The sequence below is a fragment of the Zootermopsis nevadensis genome, unplaced genomic scaffold (genome assembly GCF_977971745.1).
Source record: "Zootermopsis nevadensis isolate Lab colony 2312 unplaced genomic scaffold, Znev_1.0 Znev_ptg000037l, whole genome shotgun sequence".
NCBI lineage: Eukaryota > Metazoa > Arthropoda > Insecta > Blattodea > Termopsidae > Zootermopsis > Zootermopsis nevadensis.
In genome coordinates, this window is record NW_028259169.1 from 8,525,927 (window position 1) to 8,546,938 (window position 21,012).

The 21,012-nt window shown below is 35.5% G+C and overlaps 1 protein-coding gene across 8 annotated transcripts; it reads left to right on the top strand.

Annotated features, from left to right (window-relative positions):
* The first annotated feature begins 1,121 nt into the window (after positions 1–1,121).
* On the top strand, positions 1,122–21,012 carry LOC147871891 (fatty acid synthase-like). Of its 8 annotated transcripts, none has more exons than XM_087359897.1 (9): positions 1,122–1,266; positions 2,158–2,859; positions 3,793–3,995; positions 7,925–8,045; positions 9,558–9,737; positions 11,916–12,095; positions 13,479–13,677; positions 18,935–19,095; positions 20,519–21,012. In XM_087359897.1, the coding sequence occupies exons 3-7, from the start codon at positions 3,841–3,843 to the stop codon at positions 13,659–13,661; spliced, it is 819 nt and encodes a 272-aa protein (XP_087216023.1). In that variant the 5' UTR covers positions 1,122–1,266; positions 2,158–2,859; positions 3,793–3,840; the 3' UTR covers positions 13,662–13,677; positions 18,935–19,095; positions 20,519–21,012. The 8 variants fall into 8 exon arrangements, with proteins under 8 accessions (XP_087216023.1, XP_087216016.1, XP_087216015.1 ...); XM_087359890.1 differs by lacking the exon at positions 9,558–9,737 and having other exon boundaries at positions 2,158–2,599; positions 2,735–2,859; XM_087359889.1 differs by lacking the exon at positions 9,558–9,737 and having other exon boundaries at positions 20,522–21,012.

A 21,012-nucleotide genomic window follows, 5' to 3' on the forward strand; every position in this document is an offset into this window, starting at 1 on the left:
CTGAGAGTGATTTCTGATTTTCTGGCATGAAATTAAAACAAGAGACTTTGTGAATTGGCACTGAAATTATGTAATGAATTTAAAGTTATAATTGGTTAGTTTAATTTTGTTTAATTCTTTAGATAGGTCAAAATAAATGTTTGTTTGGAAGTGAGTTTAGTGTTTACATACTATGTGGTCCAGCTTTTACAGCATTGTGGTTGAGAGGATGACCTGTAGATTAGCATCCTGAATCAGTAATTGTAAGGATCACAAATGGAAACAGGCACTTCATTGTTATTCATTTAAACTTATCCAGATAAAAAAATTTAATCAGTCAGACCACATGGGAGATGGAAGCTTAGTTGAAATGATAATATTAAAGTTCATCTTATTGGAATAGGATAGGAAGCTGTGAACTGTATTCTTGTGGCTCACAATAAGGACCAGTTGGCAACAAACCTTTGGTTTCCTTGAAAGGCGGGACTTACTTTACTAGCTGAGTGACCATCAGCTTGGAAGAAAGACTCTGTTTCATGGAGTTTCAAAAGGTTGAATTAAATACATGTGCCTTTTGTGTGAAGACAATGAACATTAATGTTTATTAAACTTATTGAGTAACATTATGATGATAATAAGGAGCCTTAGAATAATTCATATTAGATTCATCAGTTCGAATGACTGCATTATTCATGTCTCAATAAAAGGATATAATTTAAATATATAAGTGAACAAGCAGAAGGTCTACGCCCTCCTGCAAATTTAGTTGTGAGAAATTATCGAGCAGGGAATATCTGTATTAGGTGTTGAGTGCTGCAAGTGCCATAATGAAGTCTGACGAAGGGAAGTTCGTGTTCGTAAGTACGGTTACCAGTGGGCTTAGTCAGTCGGTGTGCTAAAGAGAGTCGTGCAGTACAATCCCGTGGCGACATATGGAATAATCGTTTAAGAATGCTTCGCGCTAAGTTCATTGTGCAGTATTTTACGAAATCCTACCTGTTTTCATAAATGATGGAAGATTTTTAGGTTATGGAAATGTTTGGTAGTTGGTTTTCTATATGTGATGTTGGTTGGCCTGATTAATTGACGCAGCCCGCGTTTCATCTTATTAGTTTCTGCAAATTTAGTTCCAAGAATTGAATAAACAGGGAAGATGTCGCTGCTGAATCCGCGTGAGGTGTTGAGTGTCTACATGCCAACATGAAGTCTGACGAGTGGAAGTTCGTGTCCGAGACTACGGTTAGCAGTGGACGCTTTCACTCGGTGTCTTGTGTTATAGATAGTCGTGTAGGTATTAAAGATTTGTGTCTGGTTTTGATCTAAGCAGGGTGTTAAACGCCGCTGGGTTCAGTAACAATTCGGGTGACCGAGAGGCAATGTGTGCCAGAATGTAGGCGATCTAGTTACGAAATGTGTGTTATTTGTTTCATAGTGCTTCGTGCTAAGTTGATTGAGCTGTATTTTACGATCCTAGGTGTTGTTCCGTGTGGTTGGTTTCATAAATGATTTTAGGTTATGATTATGTTTGGTAGTTGGTTTATTATAGGTGACGGTAGGCGTGTTTCGCCTTCATTTGTTTGTAGTTCCTGTCATTTTTAAGGGCTAAGATGTAACTAATGGCGGTCACGGAAGTACTTTCCAGCAACCCCGTTTCTGCTTATGATTTTAGAATTTGTGGAGTGGTATTTCAGGCAGCATTTCGTTCGGCAGTGCAGTGGAGTGTGCTAGGTAGGACATCTACTTCAGCCCTTTTGTCGTTAGATGGCAGAGGAGTTCGTCAGGGTGGGCATATAACGATCATCGAATATCGCTAGTTCAGCGGTGGCGGGATGTGTTCGCTGTTTTTTTCGACGTTGCCGTCCCTGCGTATGAGGAGAATGGCTAATTCTGCGGTCGGCGTGATCGTGGGCTGCATTACGAGTCTAGTGCAGATTCACTGTCATATATATATATATATATATATATATATTGCCATGGCGTGGAAGTTAATTTGATTTTATTAGAATTGATGTGTGTCATCTTTGTGTGAAGGACGTAAAGTGAGAAATATTTTGGTTGCATGGAAGGTCGGTTTAGTTGGCCAGTTGATCAGTAATGTGGTGTAGAGTGCCTTCGTAGTAAGAATTAATACTGGTCTCTCAATGCGGATGTTTATTTCGGTACATGGTTTTGTTTCAGGTAGGCGTGCCTGCAAGCATATGGGATACTATAGACGTTACGCATTTACGAGTCCATCATTACTACAGAGGTAGCAAGACTTTGCACCGGGAGCTGACATGATCATTGTGCATGATGGACACAATTCATCAGGCGATGCGGTTGGGATGATCCACAGACACGTGTTGGCAGCCTCAGTTTTAGTGACTTGCTTGTGGAAATTCAGTAGCTGTTTATTTAAGTTTGTGTAAGAGCCTATCGCAGTGGACAAGGTAGAAGTAATCAGCTAGGGTTACAGGTTGTAATGTTGGTTATGTGGCCACCACACCACGGTCGCACACTTTAGATTCCTAGTGACCAAGTATCACGAGTTAGTAGCATGCCTCACAATGCCACAAGGAAGACCTCAGGCCCTCGTGTGATCTCCTTGCTTTCCGAGGAGGTGTACGGTTATAGATTCAGTGTGAGTGCCTTGTCTGTCTGAAAGAGGAGTTTGAGATCAGGGGATGTGCTTAGTGGCAAATTTCTCGTGAACTGTATCTGTAGTGTGTGGAGTAATATTACCAAGAGATGGCAGACAAAGTTATCTGAATATCAGTGTTTCAGAAGATCAGTTGTGTGCGTGATGGGGAAGCAGCTTATTTGGAGTTGGAGATGTGAAGAACCAGACAGAATGAGGCACCTGGAGTGTTTGTGACTTGGATAGGAAAGTGCAGTATTCAGGTATGTTAGGGATTAGAGTTTATTTACATTCCATAGATCCTTCTTAGGACTCAATCAAAGGATGGAGAACAAATCATTTCCTGCAATATACATAAACCTCAGGACTTCATTCAATATACATAAACTTCTGTATTTTCGACACAATAACAAGTACGTGTTTCACACATCAATGTACATAACCTCAGAATTTTAAATATAAATACAAAAGTTTTGCTTTGCATATACGTAGATCATGGATATAAAGATTAAACATTTTCAGCAGAGATGAAATCATCTACAGAATAGAAGGAGTGAGTAAAGAGGTAATCTTTCAATGCAGGCTTGAATACCTTTATATCATAATTTAGACTTTTAATTGTTGGTGGAAGATTATTAAACAACTTGATACCTGTATAGTACACCCCTTTCTGATATTTAGTAAAGTTAGCATTTGGCACACATAGGTCATGTTTACGTCTTGTATTTAAATTATGTACATCTGTATTTCTTTTAAGATTATCCAATTTTTCCACCACAAATTATAGCAAGCAGAGTATGACTTCACTTGCAAGTGGAAGTATATTAAATTTACGAGACAATTTTCTACAATAAACCCTGCTCTTGACACCTTCCATTATTCTAATTATTTTCTTTTGCATGTAAAAAACTTTATTACTGTCTGTTGAATTCCCCCAAAAGATTAATCCATAAGACACCACAGAGTGGAAATAAGCAAAGTAAACTAGCTTTAAAGTATCTATTGTCATGGGTGGTATGACTGTTCTCATGGCAAGGCACGCAGAGCTTAATTTGGGAATAATAATATACTCAATGTGTTTCTTTCAATCTGAGGTATTGTGAACTCGTAAGCCAAGGAAACTTAAATATATAAGTGAACAAGCAGAAGGTATATTTCAGTATGAGATCTCTGAAACATTTTGTATATATTTTCAGGTGTTATTTTATTCTGGATACATCAGCACGCCCATTAAAGATCTTGTTATGAATGTATACAGTGATGGAAAGTGGGGGTCATACCGACACCTGCCACTAGACAGCTGTGCCACTGTTACTGTGCCACATGCCTATGTCAGCATAATGACCCGAGGAGATTTCTCCAGCTTCAGGTGGCTGGAGGGAAATCTGGACCCTGACAGGTGCTGATCAACTCTTGTACACAGTAATGTGATTACTTTAAAGTTCCATTATAGTGATGAGGGACCAGAATAAATGTTCTTAAAATTTAATGCCAAGTGAGGTAAATGTTATCACTATCACTGTTAGCTTGCTTTACTTTCTTAAGAAAAAAATCACATTATTATGCTGACTTTATATGTCCATTCCTAACACTTTTAAACTTTTGAATCAGGCAACTAATCTGACAAAATTCAATAATAATGTTATGTCAGTTGAGGCCACCCCAGTTTCCTATAATTAACAGTAACAACATGGTCAGAATGCAAAAATATGGGGTAGTAGCAGCTCCACTTGATATAGCATCCTGAAAGTATGTGTAGCAATAAATAGATCTTCAACAAATATGCTCCCTCTTGAAAACACTACATTTTTTATTTTAGTTTCCTAATTTGAGTAAATAATTTACTGTGTAGTTGAATTCCTGTATATTATTGACGTCTACTTCCCCGCTCTCTGTATTCTCTTCAACGTTCTCTGGGATTGCAGAAATTTTAAATGATACTCTTGCTTAGTTTCTACATCACTCAGTCTTTTGACCCCGAATTTCTCAATCCTGTATATCTTCCCCGCCTGTTTGCTATCATTAAATAATGGTCAGTGTCACAGTCCGCTCCCCTATACGATGTTTGTTTCCTCTGATCGATCAAAACGTGATCAATTAATTTATGGGTGATCCCATCAGGGGACATCCAAGTGTGCTTATGGATATAAAGATGTGAGAATGTTGTGCTATTGACAATCAGATTTTTGGATGTGGCAAAGTTCACTAATCTCACCTCAGTGTCATTACTAAATTCATGTAAACTCTCACTCCCTATAGTTGGTTTGAACATATCCTCCTGACCAATTTTGGCATTGAAGTCTCCTAGCAGAATTTATTTTTATTTATTTATTTACAAGTTCCAGAAATCCAATAGTGGATATAGAACATGTCACAAACTCAAGTATAAAAGCATAAAATACATACATTAAAGAATTACATCTAGACAAGCAGCATACTAAATTCAAGACAATATAATTAGTATTTTTATTACAATAGTTATCCAATTAGGTACTCATCCACAGTGTAAAACGAGTGAGTAATTAAAAAATGCCTTAATGCAACCTTGAACTTTTTAAGATTATTTGAGGTATTCTTAACCTCTGTGGGTAATTTATTAAATATCTTTATACCCGCATAGTGAACTCCTTTCTGATAAATAGTTAAATTGGCTTGGGGTAGATACAAATTTTGTCTCTGTATAGTATCAATAGTATGAGAGTCAATGTTTGATGGAAAAAGAGTTTTGTTTTGTAATACAAACAATAATAAAGAAAATATATATTGTGATGCCAACGGTAAGATATCTAATTCTTTGAATATATTTCTACACGAGACTCTATTGCCACATCCCATCATTGTTCTAATTGCCTTTTTCTGAAGGAGAAAAATAGTGTAACTACGAGATGAATTTCCCCAGAAAATGATGCCATAGCTCATTAAGGAATGAAAGAAAGCATAATAAATTGCCTTTAGTATTGAAGTAGACATGTATGGTTTCATATGTCTAATTACATAGTAAGCCTTGCTCAATTTTTTAATAAGTAGATCAATATGATTCTTCCAAGTTAATGCACCATCAATCATAATTCCCAAGAATTTAGTACAGAAAATATGATTAATGAATTTATTATTATAACTTATTGTGACAGTATCTGACATTTTTCTCTTAATTTTAAAATTAATATAATGTGTCTTATTAAAGTTTAGTGATAATCTGTTCATTCTAAACCATCTATTTATATTTTCAAATGTTGCATGAATGTGTTTATTAAGGTCGTTTGTATTAGAATGAGAAAAATTATAGGTGTAGCAAGTTTAGTTATTATACTGGGTAAATCGTTTATGTATAAAAGGAACAACAAAGGTCCCAATATAGACCCTTGTGGAACTCCATGTCTAACTTTATGCCAATCCGAGGCTGTATTGCTATTGTCATTAGTAAGTAATACTGTTCTAATGTATCTGTTATTTAAGTAAGATTCATAGAGTGCGTGATCTTTCCCATTGATACCATAAAATTTAAGCTTAAATAACAAAATTTTATGATCAACACAATCAAAAGCTTTTTCCAAATCACAGAAGATGCCTCCCACTATTTGTTTGTTATTCATGGCATTTAAAATCTCTGTAGTCAATTTATAGATTGCATTATCTGTTTTTAATCCTTTCCTAAATCCATATTGTTCAGTACTTAAAATATTGTATTTATTGAGATGATCCAAAATTCTTGAGTACATTATAGTTTCAAATATTTTTGAAAAAGATGTTAAAAGTGATATAGGTCTATAATTAGACACGTCACATATATCACCATTCTTATATAATGGTTTTATTAATGCATATTTTAATCTATCCGGAAATACTCCTCTCCTTAACATTTTATTGCATATATAATTTATAGGTGAACTTATAAACGACGAGCTTATTTTTAAAATCATAGGTGGTATCTCATCATATCCATGCAATTTTTTTAATTTAAGGGACTTTATTATTTTTTTATTTCTTTGTTCGTACAACATTTGGAGTTCATATTCGGGTATGGATTAGAAAAGGCTTGGTTCATGAAATGAATATAATTTTCATCATTATTAATATCAGTTGCAGTTATGGGATTATTAATATCTTCTCTTTTTTTCTATCTACAATGTTAACAAAATAATTATTAAATTCTTCAGCAATAGTTTGTTGATTATTGAACTTCTTACTATCAATTTTTAGTGTTTTTATTTCAACTCTATTTGTATTTCTACCTGCTTCTTTATTTATAATACCCCAAGTAGTTTTAATTTTATTATCAGAATTTAGAATGCATTTATCATACTCCATTTTTTTGCCTTTTTTATAACTGTGGTCAATATTTTAGAGTAATTTCTGTAATAAGTTCTAAGAGTAGGATCCTTATTATTCCTTAATTTATTACAGAGTTCTCGTTTATGTTTACAGGACATTAGTTTTCCTGGTGTAATCCAAGAATTATTTTTCTGTTTACATTTTATCTGTGTTAAAGGGAAGCTGGAATAGTAAATTTTTAAGAAAATATTTAAAAATGTGTTAAAACTATTATTAATATCATTTTCATCAAAAACTAATTCCCATGTTTCCTGACTTAGTTTTAATTGAAAATCTGTTATAGTATCGTTATTTATTAACCGTTTTATATAAGTATGATATCCTTTGCCCTGTTCCTGTGCCTTATGAAGTATTAATTCTTGGGCATCATGATCTGATAGACCATTTATAGAGGGGTATATCACATATTTTCCAATACTGTTTATATCAATGAAAAAATTATCAATTACAATGCATGAGGAGATGCCAACTCTAGTGGGGAATGTTACAATACTAGTAAGATTATATGATTGTAGGACAGCATCAAGTTGCTTCTTTCTGTTATCATCATTTAAGTAATTTACATTTATATCACCACATATAATTATATTGTATCTCTCATGATATAACTTCTGTAGAATCATATCTAATCTACTAAACTGATCAAATACACACTAATTCTCCATCTTTACAGTATTTCCATCTTAAAAGTTATCTCTTTATCAGTAGTATGTAGGAACTGCGAAATCATACAGAATTATCTACGTTCAAATAACCATCTTTGAACCTTGTGTTTTTTACTCAGTAGACCAGTGTCTTACTTTTAAACCATCAGTTTACTTGACAGACTTTGAATTGGATTCTATTTCATTGAAACCTGAAGGAATTCCATTGCTTAAAAACCACTTTTGTGGCACTGAGTTGATTTGTATTACTGCAGAATAATATCAGGTGATAGGTTAACAAGTCACGTGAATGTAGACAGTCAGATTTATGTTAACATGTGGAATGTTTCAGCATTCAGTTGGAACCAAATGAAGAACTGGTGCATATTTATTACTCTGCACTTAACTTTAAGGATGTGATGACAGCAACAGGAAGGCTGACTGAGAAACCTTCCAGGCATCGGGTGGATCTGGTGAGAACGGACGTGATATATGAAGTGCAGAATCTAGACGATGCTAAGAAAACTATTCTGCCTTTGACTGTGACTGCTTGTGTTGTTACACCGTGCACTCTTGTTTTAAAATAATATTTTAATTTAAGTGTTGAAGAACAGAAGACCCTGAAGACTGGGGTAATACTTTCTCTGAAACATAGGTAACCATTTACAAGGTTCCACAGCATCACAACCTAAAAACCACAGTTGATGTCATTGCTACAATAAGAATCTCAAATCTCATACATACTCTGCTTCCACATTGATATAGCCTGGTATTCTGTTTGTAGTCAACTAATTAATTAAACAACTGTATCGATGCTGATCTCCTGGAAAGTAACACCATGTGGACTTGTAGGTTGAAGCCCTGAAGGTGGAGGCAGTATGTGTTTCTGAAATGTTGATGTCTGCCTACAAGTCCATAAAGAATTCATCAACATTAATAATTTTACTGCTATGAGAACCTCAGTCTTAACTAAATAGTTAATTAATGAGCTGACCGTACTGTGAAGTGCCGTGCCCTTCACACACTGGTGTACTTTGTTTGGAGCAGTATGCACCTATTGTAATCTTTGCTTTGGTGACGTACTTACATGTGTGATTGTTCAACTTCATGAACAAGAAGTATATCAGAGAGTAAATGAAAGTTAGGTTGTCGAATTAACTAACTTCATAGCGTTATAAGCTATCTTAAGAATTTGAAAACTGCTAATGTGGCCAAGAATTTACCCTGTATATAAGGAACCTTAAGGTTGGTTATTGTGTTCATAAGAACCACCCACTTTCACGTATTCTGATCCAGTTGGATAGCAAAAAAAAAAAGGGCATGTAGGTTTAAATTTGTTAATTCTGAAGATGAATTATAGTTGATTACAAATACTAGGAAATTTCCCATCAAGAATGGCAAAAAAATCTAAAGTCATACTTAAAAACACATTTTCTTTATTCTTTTATAAATCAATGTATGAAAATTTAAATTTAATGTTTTTTAACAAAAAAAATCACTATGTATCTTTGCTTAACTAAGATTGTAGTATGATTTAATGTAGTACAGTCTTAAACATGATTTTATATCTAAGTTGTAACAACTGTGCCACACTGTGTACATGCACATAGTAGGACGCCCTTAACAACATATCCATGGCTATAATATTATCTCATAGAGCCCAAAATCTCTTAACAGGAAATGATCACCAACCAACCAATAGTAATTATTATGTAGTTAAATAATAGTCTACTGCTCATCAGTTCTCTTGTCAGCTTTCAAAATCTACGCTGTCCTCTGTGTCTATATGCTGGTTTCTCCATTCACTATTAAAGAACGTCCTGTGCCCTTGTGAGAAATTGCACAATCAACATGAAATTCTGAGGGACACACACACACACACACACACGTATATATGTCTCCACGTCACATAATGTAATAGTTTGTTTTATATATTACATCACAGCTTTTTGTATTTCAGGAAAACTTGGAATTTGTTACTAAAGAATTTTTGTGTTGAAGGGCTAGAGTTCTCTGGAAGTGACCAGAATGGGCAACGAGTTATGGGCATGGTCACTTCTGTAGCCCTGGCATCGATGGTGCTGGCAGACCAGAACTTGCTGTGGAATGTGCCTGAGCACTGGACTCTTGAGGATGCAGCAACTGTGCCTGTAGCCTATGCAACAGTGAGTGATGAAGTTAAATAAATATTAGGACATTTACTCTTAAGCATTCAGAATCTTATATCAAAACTACAAAGTGGCTTCAATTAATGTTGAATTTATCTGACACATTTTTTAGTGTACACTATATCATTTCAGATTTGATAATAAGCCAAAGTTACAGGACACCTCTGGGCTCTCCATTTGAAATTTATGTCTCTGATTTCTGTTGTAATGTTATAGTCAGTTCTGTGCCTGCATATCTGTTGTGACTATTATTTCCAACTAAATTTCTGTATGTATTTTTTATTAGTTCCTGCATATACTACATATTTTGTCAATTCCATTTTTGTTACTTTATTCCTAACACATGGCCTTGTGTCTAACAGTGTGAATATGTTCAGGTAGCTTACATAAAGAGCTCCATATATTCCAGATCTAGACAAAGGAAAACTATCCACATTATCTTTCTGTGGTTTCATTTATGACAAATTAAAAAAGTTGTTGTTTGAATAATGATAGGTAGAACAGTTATTGTTTCATTTCTTTATTCGCAGAAATTTGTTTCTCCCGTGCCATATGTAACTGCTGTATTTTTGGTGGAAATTTCTTTCAACTAGCTTCTGTATTACTATTTTGTTGTCAAAGCAACATGCTTACTTTTGAATGTCTTTCTTGTAACAGACGACAAAATAAGATACGAAGGGTTTATTTGCACCGAAATAAATCTAAACTAAATATGAAAGGCTAACGTATGCTGTACCACAAAATTCTAAATTAAGTATGATGTCTAAAACAGTGCTATTTATTGATCTCTAAATTAAGTGCAGTATGAAATGTAACGTTACAACCTCTAATAAACTGTAGCTTAGAGTCTTCTTATTCTGCTGCTGATCACTAAGACAAATATCTTTCAGCTAAAGAATGCAACCTTGTTCAGTGGTAGTAGGCCAGCAAGGAAAGCAACACAGTAATAAAATATAGTCACAATCTGTCTACTGCAAGTTACTGTAAAACATCACTGATGCATATTACTGAAGAAGATATAATGGGCAACACTTAAATCATTATGGATATCTGCTATCAGTAATTGAGGGTTTCTAAAAGTTCTACCATTAATCTGCAGGGTATATAAGTAGCACCTGCATAAATTAAATTCCACTTTATGTAGTACAGAGAATGTGCTGTAATTGAACAAATTAGTATAGATCAAGTTATTGACATAAATTGAAGTTCTTTTGTTTCTAATACATAATATTGACTACTTTCATATATTAATATGTATAACTGGATATGGTGAAGTCAGATGGAATCCACTCAAAATTAAGTTTAATGTGTGCATCAACACACACTTTCCAATTGTTATTAACAGAATTATTATGTATTTTGTTATCTAAAAAGAATTTCCAGTCAGTGCAAATAATTGATAATTATTTAACAATGTATAAATTGTGAATTGTGTTTTTTTAATATCCATGGTTTATTATGTCTACTGTCATCTCACTAACTTATGGATCAATGGAACATATTAAAGCTGTATGATGTATGTATAACTATTTAACAAGTTTGAAAAAACAGATGTTTTTTTTTTGTTTTTTGTTTTTTTTTTTGTAAAGTTTTCCAGCCCATGTAAGTTTAAAAGAGATTCATCATGCCCCCAGGTCTACTAGTGATCTTGAGATCAAGAAACTGTGAAGCTTAACATTCACACCTTGTATTTATCTTTATGACATGGTACTTGGGCAAGGGCCAGTCCCCTAAAGAAAATGAGATTTCAGGTATAAATGGCAGTGAGTATGGAGGTGGCTATTTTCAGGGTTGTTACGCTATGTACTCTGGTAGATTTCCACCAACGGTTCAGAAGTCATACTGTCTCCGTCAAAAGGGCGATTAACATTCATTGCCCTGATGACAGGCAGTATGACCTCTGAAATGTTGGTGGAAATCTATCAGACTACAGCGCGCAACAACCCAAAAGACAGCAATCTTCATCTTCTGAGTTCTTTTACTGTATAGGCTCATAAAAGTTGTGATCTTTCAGAGGTGGCTGGTGCCACCACCATCAGGAAACATGCACCTCCGAAACACCAGCAGACCTCTACCAAACTACACAGTGCAACAACCCAGAACAGAGCCACCTTTATACCTAAAGAGAATTTAACATAAAAATAAAAACTTATTGCTTTGCTTTATTGTGAACAGGCTTACTATGCACTTGAGATGATCGGTCACATGAAAAAGGGTGAGTCTGTGCTGGTCCACTTAGGGAGCGGGGGTGTAGGCCAGGCAGCCATCAACATCTGTCTGCACGCAGGTTGTACAGTGTTCACTCCTGTTGGCACGCAGGAGAAACGGGCATTCATGAAGAAACAGTTTCCACAGGTATTTCAACAGCCTATTTCCTATCTCATGCACACATAGGGGAGATTTTCCGCCATGATAAATTGAATTATTTTACAGATTCTGAGTGTTATGTGTGAATTTCATTAAAAATCGAAGTTTCGATGTGAAACATACTGTCACAGAACTCAAATACTGCTCCCCATCCCCGCTCAGCTTTCTGCATTGCCTGCTTGTGGCAACATCATGACCAAACAGTTGCACATACACATAATCACCTTCTACATAAGCCTGTCAGTACCAAAAGATTTCTAGTCACAATGCAACAAATGAGTTCCCTTTCAAATAATGAAGTATGTTCTATGTCCTTATGTGCTCTGTTATGGAATTTCTCACATGACAGCGTTACTGTCTCAGCCATCTGCTGGAGGACTGAACATGTGTGCTATTTTCCTATTTATATTCTTTCCTCTCCTTTTTTTATTTTATTCTTTCTGATTGTGGGGCAGCTGTCAGTTTGTCCTGTTAGATTATGTTCCCATACCTCCACCAGGAACATTCATAATTTGTGTCTGGTTTCTTGGTTGTGAATTTTTGTTTTTGGCCTGGGTGGACTCTGGGGGTTCTCAGTGATGCATGACGTGGCAGCAGCTGTCATAAGTTCCAAATATCTAATCTGAATTTTTGGTGTTTAGTATGGGGGGAAATTTGGGCCTCAACATGAGAAGATTGTGGGACATTTTGGTTTTCTCTGTGTTGGGCAAAATACTGTTTTTCTTTGTACATATGAGAGATGATCAAGAATGTCTAGGACCAAAGAACTGAGTACTGGTTCTGTGGCTAGAATCATAAATTCTGTTTTTACCATAATTAATATTCTCATTCATGCATTGAGATAGTACAGGATCCATGCCTTTGACCCAGGCACAGTACACTGTTTGAAATAGTCTGGAATGTTTTTAACTTACCACATATGTTATAGGGATTTGCATTGGTATGATGTTGAGACTGTTCAGCAAGGAGAATCTGTTACATCACTGTTAAAGAAAGTGCAGAACTTTTTGTCTAGACCTGCAAGTTATAAATGGATGTATGTTCCTTATAGAATACATAATATTCGTTACTGTCCAGAATGTAAATTCAGAAATGGAAATTTTTCTTCCTCCAGGTTTCCCTATTTATAACACTGGTTAGACTACAGTGACAGAAAATGAAAAGTAAAATAATATGCTTTTAAGACATGCAATCATAACAGGTATTGAAAGGACTTGGCCTTGAAGGTAAGATTCCTAGAGTGTTTTCACAATGGATGTGTAAAGTCATCTTATGCTCCCTTTTGAGAATGTTTTGTAATTTGAAGGTAGTTCTCTTGCTTTTAATGCATACAAATTGTCAAACATGTGTGCATATAATCTTCTTTCCCAGTTGATGGACCGCAATATTGGCAGCTCTCGAGACACCTCTTTTGAGCAACTCATCATGTCAGAGACAAATGGTAGAGGTGTGGACCTTGTTTTCAACTCCCTCAATGAGGAAATGCTGCAGGCCTCTGTACACTGTCTTGCCCATCGAGGACGGTTCCTTGAGATTGGAACATTTAATCTTTAGAAGAACAACACTATTGGTATTGTAAAAATTTTACTGATTTCACATGGATTCATTATAGCTTATGCATTTGTTAAGTACTCTAAAACAATTGATAATGATTTACTCTTTACTGTTCTTGAAGCTACTGATATAAAAATGCTTAAAATAGTTGTTCTCTATTCGTTACACTTCTTATGTCATAATAAAGTGTTACTCCGCTCTCTTAATGTCTGTTGATAACTGCACACTCTTGCCATGTTGAACAATCATTGCTTAGTCCATACATGAGACACTTGAACTTGGCAGTCCTATTCATGTTCAGGGAACTTGTAATCTTTGAAGAAGCTACAGTAAATCCCCACCTCGTAACATCAGCCTTCAGAATGTTTTGTTACACTCCAAACACTGGCCAAAGTTGCTTGAACATCAGGTGAGGTAGACAGGTTACACGTGCTGGAGGCCATGAATCGCATCACCAAGGGAGGAGGGGTGTAATGCTCATGATACAAAACATAATATAAAAATGTTTCCATATTCCTTCATTGCAATGTTTGTTAAAAGGCCAAGGATTAGTGCCACTACATGCTTCATTAAGCCATTAGTGTACTGAGTTCAGTCACAGCCAGAGAAGATTATGTAAACATGTGCGTCACAGAAGAAACTTTTGTTTCCTTCTTCCATGACATAACACTGTAATCTTTTGAACTGCCCTCAGTTCACTGTTGACAAGTTGCCATGAAGACCACAGTAAAAGACACAGAAATGTAATTCTGATTACATTGCTTATAGTAGAGTTATTAGTGTCACAGCACCGCCACGGTGGTCTAGCGGTTAGAACGCTGGCCTTGTAATCCTGGGGTTCCAGGTTTGATTCCCGGCGGTGCTCAGATTTACAACTTGTGTTGGGCAAGGCCGTGGTCTAGGCACCACGGAGTTTTCCTCCGGGGGCTTCCGTGGCATCCCAACAATTACTCCACTTTCATCATCATCATCTCGCAAAAGGGGGTCACAGCAGGGGTGTTAAATGTCGCGGTCCCGATCGAACCCATGTATTGATGGGTCGTGAATCCTGCTAACCACCAATGCGAAAAAAAAAGTGTCACAGCAAAGAGTGGTATTGCCAGTTGACATGTGAATCATCCAAAGAAATGTTATAGTTGGGCAGGAGAAAATGACAGTTCGTTTCTGCATCATGGCATAAGAAATCATATGGTAAAGTTTCTTGACTCATAAAAATTTGAAAGGAGTAAGATGCTCAGCTTGTTACTGCTTGGTTTGTGCAGAGCAAAGGAGAAGCAGAATTCAAGGCACTATTTATTTTGTAGTTACACATGCACACTGCTCATATTGTGCATACATTTTGGTAATTACTGTGAAAAGTAATACCATAAGTAATTTCATACTTATCTTAACGTACTTTCCCTGCCCACAACATTTTAAAGGTCGCAAACCATAAAAGGTTTGAAATTCCAGTCATTGCAGAAAGCTATGGAACAATATTGTAGGCTATTAGGAATTGCTTATTACGGCAAAGATGCTAGTAAAAGGAACTATAGTTTGCTGGTCTTTGTGACATAAATTATCTGTGAGTGAATCCAACATGTAGGCTTGGAGGTGTTCCTAAAGAGGACAAGCTTCCATGGAGTCATGTTATCCAAAGTGGTCTCTGGATCCATTGAGTTTAAGAATAAGGTGCATGACTGTGTATCTGAAGGCATAGCGACAGGGGTAATATGACCACTATCCAGGACTGTTCTTTCAGACACTGAAGTGGAACAAGCTTTCAGGTACAGTTGTCATGATGGAGATGATGGAAGAACTTCAGAGAATATTGTGTAATTTCCTCTCTGTAGCAATTTTTAGAAAAAATTGATATCAAGTATCAAAAGCAGTTACATTAATTGGCTTATTCTGTTCATTGATTCTCTGTGACTGCTTATTCCTATATGTTTTCTTCCTTGCACATTCATTAAAATTGTTTCTTTTGCTGAAACTTCAAGATAGTAATCCCTTCTTCTTAAGTTGCTGTCTGTAAGTCATTTTCTAATTTTGCTGTGATTGCTTGATCATCAATGTTATTTCTATTTCTTATTATTAATATTATAACAGATTTTATTAGTCTCATAGTTTTTTAAAGTTATGTGACAACAGTAGATTCAGTTGTACTATTATTATGTTGGACGTTGTCTCTTGTCTGATATTTATTTGTTATACATAATGTTCTGGAACTTGGCTTTACCCCACCTTCAGGAGACTGACTAGCTGTCGTTCCACTGATAGAATCCTTTATGTTTGTTTTTTATTTTTAAAATTAAACATTAATTATCTAGTGGTTGACATACTAACCTGGTATTCAGAAGGTCTGCGTTCCATCCCTAATCATCACAACTACCAACCTTAAAATGGAAAATTAGTAAAAATCTTCCTGCTTTCTGGTAACCTATTAGCTGAATATGAGAGCAGAGCCAACTTTGGAAACATACCTCAGAAAACAAATAAAGTGCAATTAATGTCTTTAACATTTATAAGCTATGCATCATGTTAAGTACATTCTGACTGGAAATGTGTCATAATAGCACAATGCTAAATTACCATTTTTTTCAGCCACGGTATAGCAGGTATGACACTGCAGTCTTGTTCACTGCCCTGTACAGAATTTGGTTGTTCTTCCCCGCTGAAAGTTATTTATAATTATTAACCCTGTGAAGGTTATTGTTATTAAGTCGAGAAGAATGAGATGGTCGGGGCATGTAGTGTGAATGGATGGGGCAAGAAGAAGGTTGATAGTTAAATTTTATTAGCCTAGTTCAGAAGTTCCTAAAAATAGCATTATAAAGGTATATATGATACAAGATTTTATTAGTGTTTATAACTTTCATTAAAACACTCCTTTGAACTAGTGGGTATTTTGTAAGTGCTTTTAAGTCATCAGCTATAGTGAAATCTTTATTGTCCATTAAAGCCAGAATTGGATTTTGTTTAGTGGAATTATGTATTTAGACAAAAAAGTGCTTAACACAGCTGTTTATGAATTCATTGCATTTCAGAGATAACAGAACTATTTTTGAGCTATTGATTTTGGTCTTCTAGTTTGTGGCATTATGTATTCTTGTAGATGGAGGCACTATGTTTCTATGTAATGTTGGTAATTACATACAAGTCTACACATGATGCTAAAATCAATATCTTCACTGCTGTGACAACTTCAAACCTTACATGCTATTAACATATGTATTCATTTATGCATGTAGAATAGTCCTACTCCAGTAATAAATTTGTATTTTAGTCCAGACTAAAATTCAATTAAGAATGTGGTTGTATAGTCCTCAGTGGACAGTACAGAATACAACTTTACTACTAATCACATCTTGCTTAATACATGGTTCTCATTTTGTATTTGGACCACATAATGCAATGCTTCTGATGACAACATACCTTTTAAGATGTGGGCCAGTGGCTACTCTTTTATCAGTGACTCAAATGTCTAGGCTGAGTGCAGGTTAGTACTCAAGATGGTACACAGTAACAGATAATTAAAAAAATCCCTGGTGTTGATATTCCTGCAAGATCTGCCATTCATTGTTTTATTAATAAATTTAAAACTCTGGGTTCAGTACTTGTTAAGAAAATGAAAAGAATGCATCATATATTGACTGACGAAAAACTTGATGATACTGAATATTTCTGTCTTCTGGGTTGTTGCGCTGTGTAGACTGGTCGATGTTAACCAACGTTTCAGAGGTCATACTGCTTCCGTCATCAGAGAGTATGACCTCTGAAACGTTGGTTAACATCGACCAGTCTACACAGCGCAACAACCCAGAAGACAGAAATCTTCATACTCACCGCTGTGAAAACCTCAAATCTTATATTGATGATGCTGGTGTAAGATTGGAGCATTAACTAATAAAATCACTGGAAGAACTAGCTCAGCGAGCCAACATTTCAGTCGTATCAGCAACAAATTACAAAATTACTGAAACTTTTTCTGTAAAAAATAACATGTGCATTCACTGCCAAGAGACTAATCTACAAGGATATATTTTTGTAACTGGTTTATCCGATCAGTGGATGAAGGTACACTTGACTCACAATTATTCTTTTTTTGATGAAATCTGATTTCATTTAAATTGATGTGTGAACATGCATAATAACCAATACTGATCCTTGCAAAACCCTAGAATTCTTTGTGAAGTGCCACTTCATTTTCTGAAAGTTGGTGTTTATGTGGAATTAGTGAAAGCTGAATAATTGGCACTGTTTTCTTATTAATACACTTAACCAAGAAAGGCATATTATATTAATTGACATTGAACAGGTTTTCCCAGAATTAACAGAGGAAGAGAGGATTCAACAATAGTGTACACAGCCAGTAACTCCATAGCTGCAATAAATGATGTGTTTGGTGCTAGAGTTGTAAGCAAAGGCTTGTGGCAGCTCATTCTTCAGACCTCATGCCATGTAATTTTTATATGTGGGGTAGTTTGAAAGATAAAATGTATAAAAGTAATCCTCAAACATTGTGTGAACTTTACAAAATATTTGGGAAGAAATATCCTGGATTTTCTGATCAGAGCTGCAACATGTCCATCAAAACATGTTCTCATGCTGCAATGCATGTTTATGATCACAAGGGGAACATTTTCAACAACTTGTCTGAACTAGTAAGTTTATCTCAGAGTTTATTTTGTCCTCTTGTAATGCATTACCAATGGCCCAGTTTGTGGGACGAAAGCCAGAGCTATTCAGAGCATGGCAGTGTGTTAGACAGTCTGAAAAAAATATCAGACGTGTACTAATCTGAGTGGAAAAGAATTGTATATGTTATGTCTTTATACAAGGTTATGTGTTAAAAAAAACAGTTAATAAAACTGAACTAGTAGAATGCATTTGTTTCTAACTTATTACTGCAGTGAACATTTCATATTACAATGGATTTGAGGATAATAACCATAAGAAACTAAATTAGACCTTATGGAAATACATGTAAAAAATATAAATATTTGTGTTATACTCTGCATTCGCAACTGCCATTAAAATACCAATATTTAATACATGTACACTGGTAGATACAAAATGTGTCACTGGGCATTATGTGCGTAAGAAATAAAAAGTCTCTACCACTTTCTTATTTTGTAGACATGAAAGAAAAATTCTTGAGTTTAGAACAGAAGTGAAATAAATAAATCACAAAGCAAGTTTAGGCATATTTCATGTGTGCAGAAACTGAAAAAAAAAACTGAAAATTGTTTGTACAGAAGAAGCTTAAATAATACAGAATTATTTTCCTGCAGAGTGGAACCCAGTGTTACTCCAGTAACATACATTCATCAGCCAGCAGTGCAAGCATCTGTGAGTCCAAATGTGTACAACAACTCTCAGCAATACAACCCTATTCAGTATGAGCCATACTACAATGTTTATGATGAAGATGTGGAGATCTACAGAGATGTTGGTAAGTGGACAGATACTTATGAAATGTGATATTTGGAATTTCAAACCTTGTAATGACATCATGTTATGACATGAACAATTTTCATCCCTGTTTCAAAAGAAAGCAGCAGATTTTCATGAGCACATTATTTTTATTGTTCAGAAACTATAAGTTGTTAAAATGGAAAGGAATACAGCATGTTGTAGAATTTGAAGTTCTCATGGTGGTGAATCTGAAGATGGCTGTCATCAGGGTTGTTGTGCCATGTAGTCTAATGATGGACGCAGCAAGGATCTCTGAAACATCTGTAAACGTCTGCCAGACTATACAGCACAACAACCCAGAAGACGGCCGTCTTTGTTACAGCATGTTGTCTGTGCACTAGGTCTGTGTTCCATAAACGCTTTTTCCACTGTGGTACACTACATAATTTTACCTCATGATGGAAAGATATAAAACTATTCATATAAACCCTCGCTTTATAATGATTTAGGCTTATGAAACAAAACATTAGCACATGCTGAATAAAACCATTGATGTGTGTGTGTGTGTGTATTATGAATTATAATTACAGAAGTTAAGACATTGCCTTTTTCTAACTATAAGAAGTTAATATACAATTTCTTTTAAAAATTTGTGGCACACCTGTAACCTTGTGGCAGCACATCAGTGTGCCATGGCATACCAGTTGAGGAACACTGCACTAGGTGACACACGTTAATACCACCAAAGGCATAAATATTTCTGTCTTCTACTGAGGTTTTGAAAGGTTAAAAATCTTCTAGATAAGATGATTTCAGTATTACAACATAAACTGTAGCCAGTATCAGAGTGAGTGTTTTTTTACAGTAATGTATGTTTCTTGGTCTCAAAATGCAAGGCCAAATTATTTAATAAAGTTATGTTTTCAGAATGAACATTAAAATCACAATATTAATTCAAATATAAACTAGAAAATCATATTGCCATTGTATAATATGGTGAATGTTAACAAATTGTTAAAACTGTATCTTCTTCACAAATCTACAATGGCAGTCAAAAATTTGGAATTCCACTCCCACCCAGTTGACATTTTACTGTTTTTCACACATAATTATGACCTAAATCTGGTTGCATTAATTAAAGATTTTGGATTCCAGTTTCTTGACAGTAAGCCTACATAAAAGAAAATATTGAAGTGGAATGAATAATAGTTCCCAAAACCTTATAGTAAAGTCTTGAAACATGGATTAATGGCCACAATGAACTTGACATTTCAGATATCCGTATAGAGTGTGTGTGTGTGTGGCCCTTGTTATTTTGTAATAACAATTCTGAATTAATGAGCACATTGGCTGAGCCATTTCCGGGATCCATATTGTTTTTAGCAAGTGCCACATATATTATATAATTTTATTTTATGGTATTATTATTATTATTATGAATTGTTTAATTGGTCCACAAGCAGCCAAAAACTTCAGGCGTGTTGCCGTCATAACTCCGATGCTTGCAGCCCAGATGAAACTGTAGTCACGGCTCGAACCACGAGATGGGCGGCTACAGTGAGTTGGGGTCGTGCGCACGTAGTAGTCGGAGCGACCCAAGAAGCACGGCCTTTTGCATCCGGCTGAGTAGTGCTTCAGCGTTACGCTGGCATGCCGGAATGAGCTTGATGTTAGCCAGCAGTGACGACTTGACTCCTCCAAGAACTCCGATTATGAGGACGATTAATTTGACAGTGAATCCTGGGTACAGCTGTCTTAGCTCAAACACAAGGTCTTGATACTTGGTCCGTTTTTCAGCCTCCTTCACAACTATGTTGGTTTCAGCCGGGGCCGAAAACTCGATGACATACATGGTGCATCCAGAGGTATCGATGAGAACGATGTCAGGTTTAGTGGCTGTTAACTGCCTGGTAGTGGGGAACGAATAGTTCCAATAAATTTTACATTTGTCGTT